A 22,486-nucleotide genomic window follows, 5' to 3' on the forward strand; every position below is an offset into this window, starting at 1 on the left:
ATCTTTCTTCTATCATTGACAGTCCCTCTAGGTTGTGGGCTGCTTGCCTGTGTTCCTGAGAAGCATCTACGGTACCAGTCTATAGAGTGTGTTTTCTTTAGTGAATTACCGGTATGTTTACCGGTAATAAACTTGCACTGTTTTATGTATATGTTTGATTACATACAGCCTTGTGACAGTTTTCCTGCATGTCATAAGCATTTGAATATAAATTAAAATGTTAAAATCAAATCTGATATTGTTTTACCTTTTATTTGGTGTGTGGAAGGTGTGCGGAAGAGGGGGTAGTCTTATACGGCGAGTATATAACAAACTCTGTATTTTGAGTGGAAATGTTAGGGGGTCGTCTTATACGCCCAGTCGTCTTATACGCCGGCAAATACGGTATCTCTTGGCTTGTGACTTTAATAAATGCTCTCCTTCCTCCCATTATAGGTCCTATGGCAGCGTATACAAAGCTATTCATAAAGAGACAGGCCAGATCGTGGCTATTAAGCAAGTTCCTGTGGAATCAGACCTGCAGGAGATAATCAAAGAAATCTCTATAATGCAGCAATGTGACAGGTAAAGACATGTGGTATTAACTCTGGAGAGAACATGGTTTTGAATTTGCTGTGATCATTTAAATAGTTTGATGCCTAGAGTTGCATTTACTTAGATGTTTTACAGAAGGGAGCACTTAATGGAATCACTATGCATGTGTTTGTTTGTTTTCCAGAAAAAAAATATAATGAAAAAGTTTGTGTTTTTGTAGCTAAACTTTTATAGTTTCTATTTCTGCATAGTTTTCTGTTTTGTTTTTTCAGTAAGCCCTTTTCAAAACTAGGAAGAAGAGGCGAAGAGGGAGAAGGTGGTGCTAGCTTTTTTTTTTTTTTTTTTTTTAATAATGATCTCTTACTTCCTATTGAGAAAACATTTCTCCAGAGACAGTTAAGAAGAGATAATTCAATGCTTTTTAGCTTTAGAAACCTTAGGATATACAGATAGATATGTTAAAAGAGAATACTTATTTCTGTCTTATTGGTCCTTTCTTTATATCTTTAAGAAATTATTCAAGCTAAGAGTAGCTAAATATGTTATTTTTGAGGAACTAAGATTTGTCAAATGCTATAGCAGGAAGTCAAGCCAACAGGCGACCGCAGAAAAGCACGTGGTTTGCTCTGAAATTCCGTGACAACAAGGGTGTTCACAGTGATGGAGCAGGCTTCCCTAGTACTGTTTAGATTTGAGAGAAACCCAAACTTAGGGGCAATGCCAGCTCTAGGGAATTGAAAGGGGAATGAGAAAGTCTTGCACTTGAAGCTACATTCATTCTTCCAAAGCTCTTTTGGTCAACAGATCAACTTGGTACTCCCCCCCCACCCCCCCACCCCCTTTTTTTTTTGGTAAAGCTTCAACATTAGGACAGGGGGAGCTACCTGCTAGGAAATTTGCCCTGGAGCCCTCAAGTCTCACAGACTTGTGAATGCAGTCATATCTCTTCTCCCTCCCTCTCTTTCTTTTATTCTTTATACACTGGTGGTTACTTTACATGAGATAAAAACCTCATATTTTTTGATTGTCTTGACCAGAGTAAGGTAGCAGGGTTGCTTTTCCTCCTCCATAAGATATATTATGGGAGCTCTTTCCAGTTGACAAATTGACACTTTGCCGCTTTTGAGCGACTAGTTCCAAACAGGGTATACAAATGTCTGTAATTAGAGAAGTGGTATTTTGAAGAGCCTGCTCTGTGCTAAGTACTGTAAGGAATACAAAGAAATACAGGGCCGAGTTCTCATCCTCTGGGAGTAGACTGGACAGGCCAGGCATATAAATGTACAGAAAATCTAGCTGAAAATACAAGATGTATAGAACAGATTCCAACAGGAAGTACCTGACAGTAATTGCCTTGTAGAGGCTGTAAATACCATAGGAATTTAGGGAGGTGTGAGCAAGTGTGGTTATATGTACCTTAACAGACTTATTCATCCATGTTTCCATTAATATTCACTTATGTGGGGGTTTTCCTGCTGTCCTTGCCATTGGCATATTTCCCAAGGATGAAGGGCTTGAAATCCTGAGAGTTAGTGAAGCCCAGTTGGTTTTAGCATCTTCAGTTATTATGCAACATTATTTAATAACTTAATAACTTGATAATAATCTAGCCAGTTAAAGCTGGTAGCTCTCAGATGGCAAATTATTTCGTTGTAATGGAATGTTTGATTTTTCTCTGAAATTCCTTGTTTGGAATCTCTCTTCAGGCTTGAAACTCCAAATTTTTTCTTTGTAATAGATTGTAGTGGGTTTTTGTTTTTTCCCCCCAAACTACATGTGACATCTAGGAAAATTTAAAATAAAAAGAAGAAGATAAAATCACTTTTCCCTTTGGAGAAATAATCATTGTTAAATACTACTTGGTATACATATCCTTCCATATCTCTTTTTGGAGTTTCACTATACTTATTATCATGTAATTGCCCCTGTGTGTGTGTGTGTGTGTGTGTGTGTGTGAGTGTGTGAGTCTGAGAGAGAGAGAGAGAGAGAGAGAGAGAGAGAGAGAGAGGGAACAGGAAATCTCATATTATCAAGTATTCTGTAACTAAACTCCCTAATGTTGGACATTTAGATGGTATCTAAAGTATCAGTTTTATAAACAGTACTACAATGGTAATCATTTCTTTTTTAATATCTGTAATATTTTTTTTAGAATGAATTGTAGACTTAGAAATGCTGGGTTAAAAGACCCATACATTTTTTCCACTTTTGTTACTTATTGCCCTCCAAAAAAGTTATACTGGTTTACATTCTTATCAGGAGGGTGCCCATTTTAACCATAAATATGAATACTTGCTCTTTTGAGCAGAGAAATTTTCAGGTGTTTAACAGCATGAATTAATAGAGATGTTTGAAGGTTTTTCCGCTAACCTATATTGTCTCTCTCTCTCTAGCCCTCATGTAGTCAAATATTATGGCAGTTATTTTAAGAACACAGACTTGTGGATCGTTATGGAGTACTGTGGGGCTGGTTCTGTATCTGATATCATTCGATTACGAAATAAAACAGTAAGTTTTCTTCTAGAATAATGCCACTGAGCTAGTCTCTTATGCCATCTTCTTTTTTCTGCCTTTTGGTGTGCTCTCCTACTACCATATCTAGAGAGATGACTGTTAGATTTTTCCCCCCTCTTTGCTCTTTAATGTCTCTTAAATGTGGCAGTTTTGACAACATTCCAATCCAGTGATATTTACATGCTTTGCTTATTTCATATTGAGATAAAACTGACTATCTAGTGCTTAAACCAGGGGTCCTCAAACTATGGCCCGTGGGCCACATGCGGCCTGCCAAAAACATTTATCCGGCCCGCCAGGTGTTTTTGCCGCCGCTGCCTGTTGCTTAGCAGCTGACTAGTTTTTTTTTAAACTATAGTCTGGCCCTCCAACGGTCTGAGGGAGAGTGAACTGGCCCCCTGTTTAAAAAGTTTGAGGACCCCTGGTAAACAATAAATTTTAAATGTTTCAATTTGGAGTTAGTTTTCTTCTCCTACCCATAATGTTCACAGATTAACTTCCTCTGCATCCTATTAATTAGAGAATACTTTCTGTGAAAGATGATTTGCTATTACTGTGATTACGTGATAGTCACTAGGCACATATGGTTATTGAGGACTTGAAATATGGCTTGTCTGATTTGAAATGTGTTGTAAGTATTAAATATATACCAGATTTGGAAGAATTATTACAAAAATAATGTAAAAGGTATATAATTTTTTATATTGAACTAATGTTGGAATGATAATATTTTGGACATGTATGGTTAAGTAAAATGTATTATCAAAATTAATTTTGCTTGTTATTTTCTTTTTTAAATGTGGCTACTCAAAAATTAAAAGTTGTATTTGTGGCTCACATATATTTCTTTTGGGCAGCACTACCATAGTGATTAGTTCAGCTGTTTAGAATAAGGGGCCAGGAAACAAATGGCCAGCTTTGTCCTCTGGCCACAGAAGGTACCCCAAACTCTAGCTTGCTTCCTTGCCAATAGTGTTTGCTTGGACATTAGTGCAAGCTCTATCATTTATTAGCTCTGTTACCTTTGGCACAAATTACTTAATTTGTGCTTCAGCTTCATCATCTATAAAATGGTGATGATAATAATAGTACACACTTCATTTGTTAATTGTAAGGATTAAATGAGATTACAAAAATAGTGGCTAGTATAGAATAAATGCTTAGTAATTGTTAGCTGTTTTTAATGTTATTAGCATAGTGCCTGGCTCATAATAGATGCTCCTTAAATATTTATTGATGGGTTGATAGTGTAGTAGTTACTGGATTCTAACATACCTTATATCATTTCATTTTCATGACACTCTTGAAGAAAGGTGATACTTTTATTTCAGCACTAGAGGCCTGGTGCACGAATTCGTGCATGGGTGGGGTCCGGCTGGCCTGCCCCAATCAGGACAGCCCAGGGAAGGGACCAGGGGAGGTTGGCCGGCTAGCCCTGCCCCTGATCAGGCTGGTTGGCCGGTCACAGTGCACGGTCATTCTGGTCGTTCCAGTCATTCCAGTCACTTGGCTTTTATATATATAGATTATCACCATCTGACATATTATGCATTCTTTGTATATCTATTTATGTGAGGTCTTCCCTATTGGAAACATATCCTGCATTTAGATTGAGAAACTGAGACTTAGAGAAGTTTGGTAACTAGGTTAAGTCAAAGTAGAGCCAAGACTGAAAGTTAGGTCTTTCTATTCCCAAATCCCATATTTTTTGCACCACCGTATACTCCCTTATGAGTGTGAGTTGTTTGTCATAAGGGGAACTGAGTGAGAACTTGTGGGTTGATTTTGTTTAGAACTGGGACTGAACAGGTAAGTGCTCATCATTCAAGAAATATTTTTTTCGGGACCCTACTGTGTGTCAGGTGGCTCTCTTGGTGCTGGAGATATAGTAGTAAACAGATCAAAGGCATTTTTAAATGCAGAGTATGTTTCCAATAGGGAAGACATTACATAAATAGGTATGCAAATAATGTATAATATGTCAGATGGTGACAATGCTGCATTGACCAATAAGGCAGGATAAAGGAATAGAGAATGAATCATCTAGGAATGGAGGGAGCTAGGGAAGGCCTCTCTGGTTTTCTGATGAGGTGACATCAGAGACAGAGAGTGCAGTAAGGGAGTGAGTCATACAGAAATCTAGATGAAGAGCATTGTAGACAGAGAGAGCAGCAGGTCAAAAAGCCCAAAGTGGGAGTGTGCTCAGAGCATTTGAGGAACATCAAGGAAGCCTAGATGGCTGAGACAGTATGAGCAAGGTAGAGAGAGCGGTAGAAGATGAAGGTAGCTGGGAACCAGCTCATGTAAGACCTTGGTGAGGACTGGCTTTGGAGTGACTGAGGAAGCCATTGGGGTTTTGAGCAGATCTGGCTTACATCTTCATTCTCTATTCCTTTATCCTGCTTTATTGGTCAATGCAGCATTATCACCATCTGACATATTATGCATTCTTGCATATCCATTTATGTGATGTCTTCCCTATTGGAAACATACCTTGCATTTAAAAATGTCTTTGATCTGTTTACTACTATATCCCCAGCACCAAGAAAGCCACCTGACACACAGTAGAGTCCTGAAAAAAGTATTTCTTGAATGATGAACACTTATCTGATCAGTCTGAGTTCTAAAGAAAATCAACTCACAAGTTCTCACTCAGTTCCCCTATGACAAACAACTCACTCAGAAGGGAGTATGCTGTGGCACAGAAAATACGGGATTTGGGAATAGAAAGACCTAACTTTTAGTCTTGGCTCTACTTCTTTTGAAGTGTGACTTAACCTAATTATCAGACTTTCTGGCTTCTGTGTGGAAAATACATTGCAGAGGGTCAAGGGCAGAAGCAATGAGACTGGTTAGGAAATTATTAGGATACTTCAGGTAGGACTTGATGGTGGCTTGGACCAGGATGATTACAGAGGATACGTTTGGATATATTTTGAAGACAGAGAAAAGCCAAGAATGGCCTCAAGGTTTTGGGGCAAAACAACTGAAAGAATGAAATTGCCTTTTACTGAGAAAGAGGAGACTGGGAAGAGTAGAATAGGTTGGGTGGGTGGTAAGGAGAGGGGTAGGGTAGTGGCAGAAATAAAGAATTTGAGTTTGATATATTATGCTTATGATACTTGTTAGGTATTCATTAGATATGTTGTGTAGGCAAATATATGAATCTCGTATTTGGGAAGAGATCTGGGCTGGAAATACAACTTTGGGAGTTGTTAGTGTACAGTGGCATTGCTGTCAAATGCTGTTTACAGGCTGAATAAGATCTTATATTTGTATTCTAGGAAAGCAGTTTGGATCTTTTTTTTTTTCCTTTTTCAAATGTCCTGATGTAAACTAAAGGATTTTGATTTCTCATTCTTTTTTAGTTAACAGAAGATGAAATAGCTACAATATTACAATCAACGCTTAAGGGACTGGAATACCTTCATTTTATGAGAAAAATACACCGAGATATAAAGGCAGGAAATATTTTGCTAAATACAGAAGGACATGCAAAACTTGCAGATTTTGGGGTAGCAGGTCAACTTACAGTAAGTAAAACTGTTACTTGTTGCTCTGGCCAGTGTTGTTAAGTGGTTATAATGTTGGCCTATGCACCAAAGGATTGTGGGTTCAATTCCTGATCAAGGGCATGTACCTGGATTGCAGATTCAACCCCCAGCCCAGGTCTGGGGCGAGTACAGGAGGCAACCAATCGATGTATCTCTTTCACATTAATGCTGGCAGGGGAGGGCTGTTAGGGGCGATCAGGCCAGCAGGTCAGGGCAGTTGGGGGCCATCAGGCCGGCAGGGGAGGGCAGCTATTGTCAACATTAGCTTTTAGTAATCTTTAATTTTTGTCTATCTTATTTTAGGGTTTTTATTGATTGACTGGAGGCCTGGTGCATGAAATTCATGCACTGGGGGCAGGGGTGTCCCTCAGCCCAGCCTGTACCCTCTCCAATCTGGGACCCCTTGGGGGATGTCGGACTGCTGGTTTAGGCCTAAACATCCCTTTCACAATCTGGGACTGCTGTTTCCCAACCACTCGCCTGCCTGCCTTCCAGATTGCCCCTAATCACTTCTGCCTGCCAGCCTGATCACCCCCTAACCACACCCCTGCTAGCCTGATCGACACCTAACTGCTCCCCTGCCAGCCCGGTCGCCCCCAACTGCCCTCCCCTGCCTGCCTGGTCACCCCTAACTGCCATCCCCTGCAGGCCTGGTCCTCCTCAACTGCCCTCCCTACCCTGAAAGCCTGGTCGTCCCCAACTGCCATCTCCTGCTGGCCTGGTCCCCCGCAACTGCCCTCCCCTCCAGGCCTGGTCGCCCACAACTGCCCTGTCCTGCTGACCATCTTGTGGCAGCCATCTTGTGCGATGGCGTGACTGTCTATTTGCATATTACCTCTTTATTACAAAGGATTATTATTTTTTGTGTTTTAGTAACTGAGAATCTATTATGTCTCTAGGTCATTTGAATTCTTTTGTGACTTGCTTGGTCATGCCTTGAGTATGGTTTTTATATGTATTTCAGGTGTAAGACAGTTCTTATTGTTGGAAAAGTCTTTTTTTCTTCATAGTTTTGATGCTTAGTGTTGAACTCTCTCCTTTCTATTTTAGGATACTATGGCCAAGCGAAATACAGTCATAGGAACACCATTTTGGATGGCTCCAGAAGTGATTCAGGAAATTGGGTACAACTGTGTGGCAGACATCTGGTCATTGGGAATAACTGCCATAGAAATGGCTGAAGGGAAGCCCCCATATGCCGATATCCATCCAATGAGGGTAAGGAAATGGATGGGAAACCAGTGGAGTGGTTAGTTACTGGTCATCATTAGAAAGTTTGTTAAATGACTTACTTGGTTAGGTACCAAATGACAAATGAATTAATTATATGTTATTAAATGTTAGTCTGGACTCCAGATGATACACTTCCACTAGTTGTAGTCTCTAATTACTTAAAGTATAATTTACCCCTCTTCATTCCAGAAGCCCTATTGATAGCCCTAGGCAGGACATAGGCCATGGAAATGCTTGTGTGACTTGTGCAACGTATATTTTTTTATTTTAGCTGCTCACATTTTAATATAACATTAACTGGCACTTCTCCGTTATGCAGGGCATGGGCTTTCCACTTCATCAGTCTCCACAGTTCCCTGTCTACCAAGTATCAGTTGTCACATACTGCAGTGTTTTCTCTAACGTTTGTCTTATAGTACAATTTGTCTTATAGTAAGATTTGTTGGGTAGAAATGGTAAGAGGAAAGCAAACTATTTTTTTTGAACGCCTGTCACTAACACCCAGCCTGGTTCATGTGTTGTCTTATTCCTGCCTGGCTCTTGCAGGTATTTAAATTTGTAAGTTTTGGTTTGTAGATCACCACCCTCCTTCATCTGGAGCAGTGGTTCTCAACCTTCCTAATGCCACGACCCTGTAATATAGTTCCTCATGTTTTGGTGACCCCCAACCAGAAAATTATTTTCGTTCCTACTTCATTACTGTAATTTTGCTACTGTTATGAATTGTAATGTAAATATCTGATATGCAGGATATATTTTCATTGTTACAAATTGAACATAATTAAAGCATAGTGATTAATCACAAAAACAATATGTAATTATATATTTAATATGTGTTTTCCGATGGTTTTAGGCGACCCTTGTGGAAGGGTTGTTCGATCCCCAAAGGGGTCGCGACCCACAGGTTGAGAACCATTGATGTGGAGGCTCTGTACTCGCTACCCTCCATCTACTTCTAGAGCAGTGATGGTGAACCTTTTGAGCTCGGCGTGTCAGCATTTTGAAAAACCCTAACTTAACTCTGGTGCCGTGTCACATGTAGAAATTGTTTGATATTTGCAACCATAGTAAAACAAAAATTTTTATTTTTGATATTTATTTTACATATTTAAATGCCATTTAACAAAGAAAAATCAACCAAAAAAATGAGTGTCATAGGTTCGCCATCACTGTTCTAGTGTGTTAAGGACCATTAGATTTACTGTCCACCAAAACACCCTGAGGGGCTTCCGGGCTTTAACACCACCACCCACAGGACCCCTCACCACAGCACTGTTATCAGACCTCCACCCTTCCTCGGCCTTTATAGTCTTTATACCTCCCAACCCAGCTCCTTCTCTTCTCTGATTAATTAGTTCTTCTATTGAAAGACTTAACAGTTTTTTAAAAAAGTATTCATGGGCCCCAAGATAAGTTCCCCTCTCTTTGGGAGGTGCAGACGTGGGGAAGGGTAGCATTATTTACTGGTTATATTTTTAGATTTAAAGACTATAATTTAAGCTGATTATTGCAAAGAGTTTTTTGTGTGTGTTTTTTTTAACTGTGGCTCTTTTAGTGGAAACTCAATTAACTGCAATGTAGTGGGCCAATTTTTTTTTTTTAAGTATGTTGAATTGGTTTGGTTTGAAAGGGAATGACTCCCTTATGATTTTGGGGACTTCTGAGTTTATGGTCTCCTTGCAGTAACTAGTTATAGCCAGTGGTGGTGGTACCTTTAGGAAGGAGGGAAATTTGACAGCTCTGCGGCTGAGGTTTTATCTTTAGGATATTGATGCTCTTAGGTCTTGCCTTTTTACTTTGAAAGGCAATGTACTGTGGTTAACAAAATTTTAAAAAGCTTGGTGGGGACTGGCCAGTGTAACTCAGTTGGTTAGGAGTCGTCCCGTGCACCAGAAGGTTGCTGGTTCATTTCCTGATCAGGGCACATGCCTGGGTTGCAGGCTCGATCCCCAGTACATCAGTGTTTCTCTCTCTGCCTTTCCCTTGCTCTCTCTCTAAAAATCAATTTTTTAAAAAATATATTTTTAAAAAGTTTGGTGGATATTGTGAGGTTTGGGGGACAAGGATACATATGAAAGAGGGAGAAGGTGAGGGCAGGAAGGGGGAAGGAGAGAGTGATTTATATCAAGTTCTTTGTCAGACTTCTTACTTTGAATACTTAGACTTTTGTTGGAATTTGGGTGGGCTCTTTAGTGGATAAAAGAAAAATCATTTTATCAAACTTCAAATGTATTTCCAGTTACATTTTAATTGAAGCATCACTTTTATTTTACTTTTTTTTTTTTTAACCAGGCAATCTTTATGATTCCTACCAACCCTCCTCCCACATTCCGAAAGCCAGAACTATGGTCAGATAGCTTCATGGATTTTGTGAAGCAGTGTCTTGTAAAGAGCCCTGAGCATAGAGCCACAGCCACTCAACTCCTACAGGTATGAATCACCCTGAGGTGCTCCCTCTGTATTTCATTCACATGCTAACCAAAAGATGCTTTTAACCCACCTACACCTGTGTGGAGATGGGAACAAACTATAAGACATTTCCTGCTTGTCAGAAGGTTTGGTCCTAACTGAGTCAAAAAGACATAGAAAAGAATGTTAAGTCATTGAACAAGACAATATGGCAAGAAAATATAGGGCTCTATGGGATTAGAGAATGGGAATTGACATTTAGTGAGCACCTGAAGATTATGTGACATAATATGTATAACTTTGAACAATGCTTTACACATATTACAGATAGTACGATATGGATTTGACAAATATTTGCTGTTATTATTAGCTGGGCCAATAGTTTTCAACCATATCAGTCCCCATATATACAGGGTATTCAAAAAATGTATACACACTCTAACAGCTGATAGCTTAATTTTGAAAATGAAATGGTTTTTAATAAACACTGCCTTTATAATTATTCAAAGTGTATACATTTTTTGGGACAACCTATATTTAGGTACTTTTTTAACACTTATTACTCTTCTGGAATGAAACTTATAGATAATAAACCTGTTTATGCCCATAATTTTAAAAGAATCAGTATAATGTCTATGATATAACGGAGACATATAAAGATAATAATTTATAATAAAATAACATAGTTATCAATATAGAAATGCTCCAGCCTTACTCAGCTTACAGGCATAATGAAATAGTTAGAGACCTGTACCTATCATCATGAAAGAATTTAGATGTAAGAGCAGTAATAAGAACAGAAACCATTCTATTCATGATATACAGGAATATGAATGGGTGGGCACTTGCATAAAACAATGGTAAGTAATAGCAGGCCAGACTTATTTGTATATGATACGAGGCGGGAAATTATCTTATAAGCTTTCCAATTGGAAAGAACAGCAAATATGATATTCTTGCAAATGAGCTCGGTCTTGTTTCTAAGTGTAGTGGCAAATTCTTCTCCTGCCTGGCTGGGGTTCTGATAAAGTTTTATGGAAAAGATATCTCCTGTGTTATGAGCCCACCACATGTTGAGGCATACTTTCAATCTATAGAGTACTTGGAGACCATATCCTTTCATGGGTGGTGGGGAATAGAGAAGGGATTAAAAAGGGAAACTTTGGGGACAATATCAGAGTAAGTTTGGAAAAACAACAGACAACCCCCTCACCCCCCGAAAAGAATTTCCACATGTAACTTTCACATGTAGAAAGATAGATTTCACTTTTTAAAAAAATCTTTATTATTGAAAGTATTATTGAAAGTATGTCCCCGTTTATCCCCCATGGATCCCTTCTAGCCCGCCCCACCTTCACCACCCTATTGTCTGTGTCCATGGGCTATGCATATATGCATATAAGTTCTTTGGTTGATCTCTTCCCACCCATCCACCCACATTTCACAGAGATTTCTTACAATTGTACTATAAACAACAAATATGTAAGATGGTATTAATATTTATTTGTTTAATTTTTTAAAAATTAAATGCATTGGGTGGCATTGATTAATAGGATCATATAGGATTCAAGTGTACATTTCTATGATATAAGGTCTGTATACTGTGTGTCCACTACCCAAAGTCAAACCATCTTCTGTCACCATATATTAGACCCCATTCATCCACTTTCTATTCTCTTCCCTCTGGTAACCACCACACTATTGTCTGTGTCCATGAGTTCCAGTTTTATATCCTACATATGAATGAAATCATATGTTTTTTAGCTTTTTCTGACTGACTTATTTCACTCAGAATAATACTCTCAAGGTCTGTCCATGTTGTTGCAAATGGCAGTATTTTGTCTTTTCTTATGGCTGAGTTTTCCATCGTAGATATGTACTACATCTTCTTTATCCAATCCTCTATCGAAGGACACTTTGGTTGTTGGTATTAATATTAAAAAACTTCATTTTTATAAATGGAATTCAGCAATATCCCTGTGTTTCAAGTGTCTTTGTGACTAATTTTAGTATTTCTGCAGTAACTACACTTTTACATTGAATTTGTTTTTACCTAAATAAATAGTTGGAAATGCTGTAGTACACTGAATAGGAAGAATAAGCAGGATGAGTAAATTATTCAGTAATTTCTAAACAATGTCTTTATTCCATTTAAACCCCTACTCCAAACTTACCTCCCAAATTACTAGACCTTTTGCTTATCTCTGGAAAAAGTTTTCAGTATTATTTATCAGGGTGTACATGTACTCGGAGACATTAAAAGATGTGCAGAATGTGCTACAGTGTGTTGTTGTGCCAGAGGTTCCACTTTGCAGGATGTGGTGTCCCTGTCCTCCCGTGCTGTTTGTGTTCTTCAGACATTGTAACTAGAAGCTCCCAACATTACAAAATTTCCTCCAGGAGGTTGAGAATCTCTAGATCTGACAGAGAGAGGGCGGCGCAGTTTTAGCCAGGCCAAAAAGGGGGGGCAAAGCCTGATTATGCATCTGCTCGGTTATAAAGTGAGTGTGGGTTAGCTGTTGTCCAAAGCAAAAAGAGAAAGATTAGACTCAGCAACTGATTCAACAAATACTATCAAGTACCTGCTGTGTGCCAGGCACTGTTTTGGCACTGGTGCTTATAAACTGTCCCCAGCGTTTGTCACTTTCTTGCTTAAGCACCCATTTGTCAAGAGCGCCAAAGGAGTGTCGATACTACGGGACTTAATTAATGAAGCCATGGATGTGAAACTGAAACGCCAGGAAGCCCAGCAGCGGGAGGTGGAAAACGAGGATGAAGAAAACTCGGTGAGTGGCAGGCCTGGCTTTGGGCCTCGGGCATTAATGCTCGTTATTTCATGATTGCTAAGCCAGGTAAGACGTGTAGATGTTGGATCTGCCTGGAGCTGGAGACTCTTCTTACAGGACTCTGTCCTGTACTGGACCAAGGCTTGCTTCATCTGTGCGTGCTCTTCTCATAGTGCTTCCTAAGACACTTACACACTTCATCTGTTATTCAACGCACCTTTTTATTCTGCAAAGAGAATGCTCAGGTCTGAGGCTTGGTTTTTCTGTGTCCTTTTGGGGAACCTAGAGTCATACTAAATATGTCGATTTTACACTTATAGACTCCCTCACAACCCTGAGATTCCAAGGGCGTGCATAGATCTTTAGATATATGTTGCAAAACTCTATTAAGGGGAGAAGAAGGGAGTCCTTTAGATACACTACTCTCACTTGGGTAAATTTATGTTCTTTGCTTAAATAAGAGTGTTCCCAGTTCTACAAAGTGGGTTTAGAATCTGAGTAAGTGTCAAATCCAGAAATATTTGCAACAAGATGAGTAATAGTAATTCAGAAAACTCACTTTTGCTCAAAGTAGCTCCAATTTGAGAGTCTGTTGTTTTACAGGAGGAGGATGAATTGGATTCTGGCACCATGGTTCGAGCAGCAGGTGATGAGATGGGCACTGTCCGAGTAGCCAGCACCATGAGTGATGGAGCCAATACTATGATCGAGCACGACGGAACATTGCTGTCACAGCTGGGCACCATGGTGATCAATGCAGAGGATGAGGAAGAGGAAGGAACTATGAAAAGTAAGGCTCTGATCAAATATAGTAACTTCTCAGGCAGACCTTATACATTCCAGAGAAGACAGGTTCACGTGGTCCACTCAGGCTCAGTCTTGAGGCCTCATATTGCTGCAACCAAAGGAGTAGAAACATGGGGGTTGTGGTGAGGGCACGGGTTTGGGGAAAGGGAAAGCTGGCATGTGAGTCAGAGGCAAGAAAGCATCAGTGACCGTTCTCTCATTGAATGATGTCATTTCCCTCCTTTTCCTGAATCTGTGGAGGCAAGCACATGCATTGATCTGATGCATAATTCTGAGTTATTGAAATTCTGAGCCGTTGACTGTATATATCTTATCTTTTTTTTCATTATACTCTGTGTGTCTAACGCAGGTTTACCAATACTCAGCCAATCTATTCAGAGTGACTGTACACACTTAAAAGTCCTATCAAATCCCTTTGAGTTTAAGCTCATCTCTGCTTCTTATCCCACTGATACTTTTTTGCCTGAGGCTTGACACCTGAGCTCAGCTCCCATCAGAATGCCATCCTCTCCTACCTTCTTTAGTTATTTCTTTTCTCCTTACTCTGCATTACAGACCAAGTCACAGAAGAAAGGAATTCGAGAATATAAAATGCTAGTAATTTAGTTATATAAGTATGATTTAGCCTAAACTTTGCATAGGTTTAAAGTAGTAAGTCTCTTCATCCTTTCTTCATCATCTTTTTTTTTTATTCCTCTAAATCAGGGATTAGCAAACTATGGTCCACATCCAAAATGTGGCATGCCACCTGGTTTTGATAAAGTTTTATTGGAACAGAGCCATGTCCATTCACTTACATAGTGTCTATGACTGCTTTTGTGCTATAGAAGCAGAGTTGAGTATTGGCGACTAAGACCACGGGGCTCCCAAATCCTGCAATTTTTGCTGTCCGGTTCTTTACAGACCAGACCTAGACCTTCTGTTTGTGATTGATTAATTCATTTAATACATTTTTCTCCAGTGCCTATCGTATCCCAGGTACTTTGTAGATGCTAAAAATGCAACAGGAAATGAAGAAACAGATCCTGCCCTGAAGGAACTCATTGTCTAGTGTTGGGAACAGACCATTAATTATACTTCAGTCCATGAAATGAGTTCTAAAATAGAGGTAATATAGGGTGTTGTTGAAGCCGAGTGGAAGAATATTTAGTTTAGACTGCGGATTACTGAAGAATTCCTGGAGGGAAAAGGCAAGCTGGTTGGCAAGTGAGTAGTGTGGGTTGGAGATGGTCCAGCAAAAGGAACAATGCTCACAAATCCGAGGAGGCAAGAGAAAGGCTAGTGAGTTCAGGGGAACTGCAGCTGGTTTATTGTGGCAGAGACAGTTGCAGGGCTGTGGTTCTTAGGGATTTCTCTCTATGTTTCACCTTTCAGGTATTTGTATTTATAACCAACCCTTTGGGGTTTTCTTTCTTTATTTTTTTTATGTCAGAGAGGAAGGGAGAGATAGAAATATAAATGATGAGAGAGAATCATTGATTGGCTGCCTCTTACATGCCCCCCACTGGGGATCAAGTCTGCAACTGGGCATGTGCCCTGACTGGGAATCGAACTGTGACCTCCAGGTGATGCTCAACCACTGAGCCATGCTGGCCGGGCAACCCTTTGTTTTTGAAGGGAAAAGGTTTTTTTGTGTGTGTTTGTTTTTCTTTTGTTTTGGGGCCATGGCTTGCTCATCATCTGTGTTTGACCTCTGACCAGAACCACACAGATAGGAAAGAGTAGTAATACTATTAGTGGATATTTAACTCATATAACTTTTCTGGAATGTAGTATGTATCAAGAATTTGAAAAGTTCAAATCTTTGACTCAGTAAATTTCACTTCTAGGACTCTGGTCCAAGAAAATAATTGAAGATATAAGCAAATTATATTCAAGAACTTTTTCAAATATGTTACTTAAAATTGTTAAAAAAAAAAGGCTGGATTAATTTAAATGTTTAGTAGAAAATGGTTAGTCAAATAAACTATGATACAACCATAGGATGGAATACTACACCATACAAAAATATTAAAAATCCTGTTTTGGGGGAAATATTTAGAAGGAATCACCCAGACAGTGTGGCTCAGTGGTTGAGTGTTGACCTATGAACCAGAAGGTCATGGTTCAATTCCCTGTCAGGTCACATGCCCAGGTTTTAGGCTCACTCCCCAGTAAGGGGGCATGCTGGAGGCAGCTGATCAATGATTCTCTCTCATCATTGCTGTTTCTATCTCTCCCTCTTGCTCTCTTAAATCAATAAAAATATATTAAAAAAGGAAAAAGAAGGAAACAAAATTATAGCATGACCCAGTTTTACCAGAGTAAAAAAAAATAAGTTAACATGTTAATATATGCATAGAAAAATGACTGAAAAAAAACACCTGACTGAATAAAAAAGCTGGAGAGAAATAAACCAAATATTAAAAGTACTGTTGCTCAGTGTTTGAGCGTTAAGTCACAGTTTGATCCCCAGTAGGGAGTGTGTAGGAGGCAGCCAATCAATTCTCTCTCATAATTGATGTTCCTATCTGTTTCTCCCTTTCCCTTCCTCTCTCTGAAATCAATAAAAACATATATATATTTAAAGTAGCTATTATTGGTAATAGGATTTTGGTCTTTAAATTTTTCTTCCAAATTTTTTTCTAGCATTTATCAGAAAAATAAAAAACCATCAAAAATACTTCTGATATCATGGTGTGTCCTGTAAATTAGGACTTTGAACTATGATTGCCTTAAGAATCCTTTCTCCTCCCTTTTTCCTCCTCTCACTGCTTTTTATGGCCTTAAAATGGATATTTACAAAGTGACATTTGTCACTCCCTGCTAGTCTCTTTAAGTTCTTATTGTGTTTTAGGGAATGTTTTATCCCCTAAACTCAAGGTAGAAGCACTCTAGATATATTGTGCGTGGCGTTACATAAATTGTCAAGTGAATGCTATGAACTAAATTTAGTTTTTTCTTTTTTCTAATAGCCATGTAACTTGTTAGGAAGGTTTGTTTTGCAGTAATAAGCTGCTGACACTCTAGTTCTTTTCTTTGACTCTGAGTGCCATATCTTTTTCTTGTTTGAAGGGCTTTAATTATGCAGATGATTATAATCACTGTGTAATATATCTAGGCTCACCCATTAACATGTGTTGTGCATGCACGGGTTATGGAAAATCTGCCTTTTTTAATGTAAAGAATTAATTTTGTTCCAAATGTAATTTTCATATTTCAAGTGCTAATTAATTCAATGGGTTGTTGTGCAGTTTCTGAGCTTGGATAGTTTTAGCATGCCTAATGAGAAAATGCATCTTTTATTATAGTCATGATGAAAAAAACATTCAAACCTCAATAGTCACAGCTGAGTGATATTAAATATACTTAGTTCACAAACAATCTGCTGCAGGTCTTAAAATACAGTTTTTGAGTTACAAGTTTGACAGATTTACCACTTATTTTGAGATCTTTGCCTCTTACTATTTTAGGAGTTATTTAAACTTTCATTATGGAAAATTAAAAACATGCACAATTGCACAGAATAATATCATGACTCCAATGGACTTATTGCCCCGTTTCAAAAATGATTAACTCATTGTCCATCATATTTTAGGCTCCCTCTCCCAAGGAAAATAACAAGCTGAATTAACTTAAATCAAATCTCAAGCATCATATCTATTCCTTCAGAACTGATTTTTAAACATTTAAATGAGTCTTTTTAACTAAGCCTGACCCAGATACTATCTGTGTTATGTTGGATAATTCACTTTCTTATATGAACTTCAGTGCCCTAATCAGTAACATTTTAATTTTATTATTATTATTTTATTCATTTTAAAATTTTTATTGAACTTATTGGGGTGACATTGGTAATAAAATTATATAGGTTTTAGGTGTGCACTTCTAGAATACCTATTGTAGATTGTATATTGTATTGTGTGTTCACCACCCAAAGTCAAGTCTGCTTCCATCACCATTTATCCCCCCTTTGACCTCTTCTACCTCCCCCACCCACCTTTCCCTCTGGTATTCACCATACTGTGACTGTGTCTGTGTCTGTGAGTTTTTGGGTTGTGTTTTGTTTTTTTTTTTGCTTAATCCCTTTATCTTTTTCACCCAGTCCCCCAGGATTCTTCCCCTCTGACAGCTGTCAGTTCTCTGTATTTATGAGTCTGTTTCTATTTTGTTTGGTTATTTTGTTCATTAGATTTCACATATAAGTGAAATTATATGGTATTTGTCTTTCTCTGAGTGACTTATTTCTCTTAGCATAATGCTCTCCAGGTCCATCCATGCTGTCACAAAAGGTAAGATTTCCTTTCTTACCTTACAATGGAGTAGTAGTCTGTTGTGTAAATATACCGCAACTTTTTTATCCACTCATCTACTGATGGGCAGTAGGGCTACTTCCAAATCTTGGCTATTGTAATTACACTGCAGGGAGCATTGGGATATATACATTCTTTTGAATTAGTGTTTGTGGTCTTTTTATATATATATATATTCCTAGAAGTGGAATCACTGGGTCAAAAGGCTAAAGAATTTTTAAACTTACGTATTTTCCTTGTCTTTTTAAAAAAATATGTATTTTATTGATTTTTTACAGAGAGGAAGGGAGAGGAACAGAGAGTTAGAAACATCGATGAGAGAAAAACATTGATCAGCTGCCTCCTGCATACCCCCAATTGGGGATGTGCCCACAACCAAGGGACATGCCCTTGACCAGAACCGAACCGGGACCCTTCAGTCCGCAGGCCGACACTCTATCCACTGAGCCAGACCAGTTAGGGCTTTCCTTGTCTTTTATAGCTCTAATAGTCCACATGTTTATAAAAATCATATCACTCATGGCTAATAGGTAGGCATTCTTGTTGGGGCCCTTAGGGGTAGTTCTCTCCAGAGCAGTCTTTAGATTATTTCTCATTTCTGCAGTATGCTTGTGGTACAGCCCAGAAATTATATTTCTAGAAGTTGACTCTTTCCATCCCTAAGCCATTCCTAAGCCATGTCCTTGAGTCTTGGCTCCAACTTTTATGCTGGGAATTGAGTTCTACCTCGATGTGTTTTGGCTCCTGTCTTTATCCCAATTCTTATTCTCACATCAGTATTCAAACTAGTTGGTTTGGCTTTACCAATGGGCCACCTTGCTTGTGCCATCTGCAGACTTTCCTGTCTTGGGTTTAAACATTACTGTGGTTTTTTTTGTTGTTGTTTTTAAATCTTGAATTTCTGTGTGTTTGGAGCAGGAGGGTAGGCCTCTCACGCTTCAGCTCATTCAGTCATCTTGACCTGTCTACAGCAATATTTCTGTAGTTTCTCTATAAGGGAACAGGTTCAGAGAGGTTATTTGCTCATGGTCACATGGCAGGAAGTGGTAGAGCTGGGAACTGAAAGAACTTCAGAGTGTATGCTTCTTTCTGCTAAACTCCTGATTTGTTTTGGAAGCCTACTCTAACATTAATGGGCATTAGACCCGTAATATACAACTCACCAAAATTCATGGTCAGACTGTTGCTGGCTTTTGGATTCCAGAAATATTTATTTTTAGAAAGAATTATTATACATAAATTATTTATTATACTCAGGAGGATAGACATTATAACTTAATAATAATCTGTAATACCTTGGTATGTGATATATATCAGGCTCTGTGCTTAATTCTTTATAAGCATTTCACATTTATTTTAATCATTACAACCATGCTGTGTGGTAAATATAGCCATCTAGTATCCCCACCATCACCACCGCTGATTTTGTGGTAGCAGAAACTGAATTGCAGAGTGGTTAGTTACTTGCTCATGATCACATAGTGAGTCATAGAAGAGCCAAGACTTGATGCCAGATGTGTTTGATTTCAGAATTCATACTCTTAATCATTATGTTATACTGCTTCTCAGCAGAGCCCCTAAAGCTGTTGAGGGGCAGGACTAAGACTCATGTTATAGGTCCTATGTTGGGAAGCCTCAGCCTACATGAATATACCTCTCCTTGCTGGGTATTTGAATAACAGGCTACTCTACATGTTTCCTCAGGATTTCCAGAAGCAAAAGGTGGATGTTTTTCAAAGGGGGTCTGCCTCTGTTGATAGGTTAATGATATTGTTACATGAGGGAGTATATTTGGTTGTAGAGATCTGAGTCTATAGTAAAGAATCAGAATGCAGTTGGAAGGAGGAAATTAGAGTGAGGTGAGATTTGATTGCTTTGTAAGATACCTCCAGAGCACCTGTAATAACCACATTGGTAAACCATGGCCCACATTACTTTTGAAAACACATGTCTGAATAAATATCAGTTTGGGGATTTTGGGAGGCTTCTGCTATTTGTTTATGTAACTGGGTTTTTTTCATAAGGGCTATAGAACAAATTTGTCCCTAAGAACCGAGGGACATATTCCTGATGTGACCTGAGAGGTTCTGTGAGTGTTGGGATTCTTATACTTCCTTTGACCATCAGAGGGAGCTCTGTAATAGGTTATGAGTTTATAACGTGTTCCCATTTGTGTTCACACGTCTCCTTTCTATGGTAGGCTTTCTTCAAGATTAGCACCAATATTTATTTTATTTTATTTATTTTTTTAAAATATATTTTTATTGATTTTTTTACAGAGAGGAAGGGAGAGAGATAGAGAGTTAGAAACATCGATGAGAGAGAAACATCGATCAGCTGCCTCCTGCACATCTCCTACTGGGGATGTGCCTTCAACCCAGGTACATGCCCTTGACCGGAATCGAACCTGGGACCTTTCAGTCCGCAAGCCGACGCTCTATCCACTGAGCCAAACCGGTTTCGGCACCAATATTTATTTTAAATAACCACAGCAACGCTAGGGCAATATCTTTTATTTAGGTAGGAGTTTGGATACCTCCCTCATACATGGCAAAGTTCAAATAAGACTGAAACCAGCCTAAATCTGTCAAAATAGTTTAAACTTTTCTTCTCTCTTCCCAGATTTCTTAGAATTCTTAACCAGAATTGATGTCCTCTATATGTATCATGTTACCATGCGTATAGTTTTGAAACTATTATCAGCTAAAACGGCCCTAACCAAGTAATTGAATACATTTTAAAAATAAACTTTCAAATTCTTGTGCAGAACTGACTGATATGTATCAAAATAAATATTAATAATGACAACTTATAGCTTTTGTTGCCTAGCCTCTTTGGTTTTCATCTAATTTACTTCTGGGTTACCTACACAAGAATCTAATGAGTTCTTTGAGAATAGCCTTTTTTTTTTTTACTGATTTGCCGTAGTTCTTTATGTTAGATATTAATTTTTTATTCTAGAGCAATTGCCACACTAATCTCTTTAAAATAGAATTTAAAAAAAAATATTTTATTGATTTTTCACAGAGAGTAAGAGAGAAAGATAGAGAGTTAGAAACATCGATGAGAGAGAAACATCGATCAGCCGCCTCCTGCACACTCCCTACTGGGGATGTGCCCGCAACCCAGGTACATGCCCTTGACCGGAATCGAACCCGGGACCCTTCAGTCCGCAGGCCGACCCTCTATCCACTGAGCCAAACCGGTTTTGGCTGAAATAGAATTTTAAAGCATAGTGGCATAATTAAGTTAGGATAGCTCAGAAGCGTGTTTTAGGCAAGTTACTATGATGATTTTATGTGGTAAAAACATTCTATATTGATAGTTCCGTAGAAAGTCCTAAGTCTCATGAAGACTCCTATTGTTGCTCTGAGTTTCCTCATGTTAAAACCAAAGTCCAGGCTCTTGTTGAAGTGATTTTATTTCACCACCATCCATCAGATACTAATTTTGGAGCTGCATAAAATGGAAATTCTTGACTTACAGCCTATTTTCTTTCCACCTGCAGTTGTTTGAAGGGGATTGTTATAACATTGCCTCCCTTGTGTGTTATCTGTCTCTTTCTCTCGGACTCAGATGATAGCATTTTGCAAGGATGAAAAATAGAACATAAAGGACTACGGGTATTTTAACACTTCTTTTACCACAATAGGCTTACTGTCCAATTTCTGATCCCCAGGATGTTTAAAACTATCATCAGAATATTAAGTGTTCATGTATCCTTGACACTCGCAGTCAGCATCATAGGGGAGTTTCAGATAGCAATAGTGTAGTTGTACCTACTGAAGCTTAACTTAAAACAATTAGTTTTGTTAGAATCATATCTCTGAGTAAGAGCAAGAGAAAGACAAAGGAGTAGTGGAAAGGACAGTAATTTGTGGAATTAGTAATTTAGTTTGAAACTTGGCCCAGAGCCTGATGGACTAGGTCAGCTTGGGCAAGTTATTTCCCTTTCTTGAGCCTCAGTTTCCTAGTCTGAAAAAGTGGGGCATAAGAGTTCCTACTTTGTAGGGTTGTGAAGATGATACAAGATAATATATGTAACATATTTAGCATGTAAATGCTTAAAAATGGTCGGTACTTTATTAATTACATGAGTCTTTTAATGTTTGACAGTGGTGTTTTTATTGGACCCAGATTTTCCTTGAACCAGTGCTACTTTTCAGCATCCTGATTCCTTTCTTCTTGCTAGTTAGGCTTTTAGTTTTCACTCTTGGTATTATTGATGTTTTGTAAATGCTACCTCTGTGTCTGAAGTCTGGCATGAAAATGTTTGGTCTAAAGGAAGGTCACTTGTCAGTTTCAGTAATGTTTTAAAAAATGTCCCACCCACCCCAACTTAAGTGCAGGAATTTTC

At 38.6% G+C, this 22,486-nt stretch overlaps 1 protein-coding gene across 1 annotated transcript in view; it reads left to right on the top strand.

Moving 5' to 3' along the window:
- Positions 1–22,486, top strand: part of STK4 (serine/threonine kinase 4) — an 83,649-nt gene that overhangs the window by 7,734 nt on the left and 53,429 nt on the right. Inside the window, exons 3-9 of the mRNA XM_015563952.1 lie at positions 436–564; positions 2,928–3,042; positions 6,417–6,581; positions 7,653–7,820; positions 10,128–10,265; positions 12,902–13,030; positions 13,634–13,820. Coding sequence (XP_015419438.1) covers positions 436–564; positions 2,928–3,042; positions 6,417–6,581; positions 7,653–7,820; positions 10,128–10,265; positions 12,902–13,030; positions 13,634–13,820 — 1,031 coding nt within the window. The remainder of the gene's footprint in view (positions 1–435; positions 565–2,927; positions 3,043–6,416; positions 6,582–7,652; positions 7,821–10,127; positions 10,266–12,901; positions 13,031–13,633; positions 13,821–22,486) is intronic.

This window comes from Myotis davidii, unplaced genomic scaffold, assembly GCF_000327345.1.
Source record: "Myotis davidii unplaced genomic scaffold, ASM32734v1 scaffold199, whole genome shotgun sequence".
NCBI lineage: Eukaryota > Metazoa > Chordata > Mammalia > Chiroptera > Vespertilionidae > Myotis > Myotis davidii.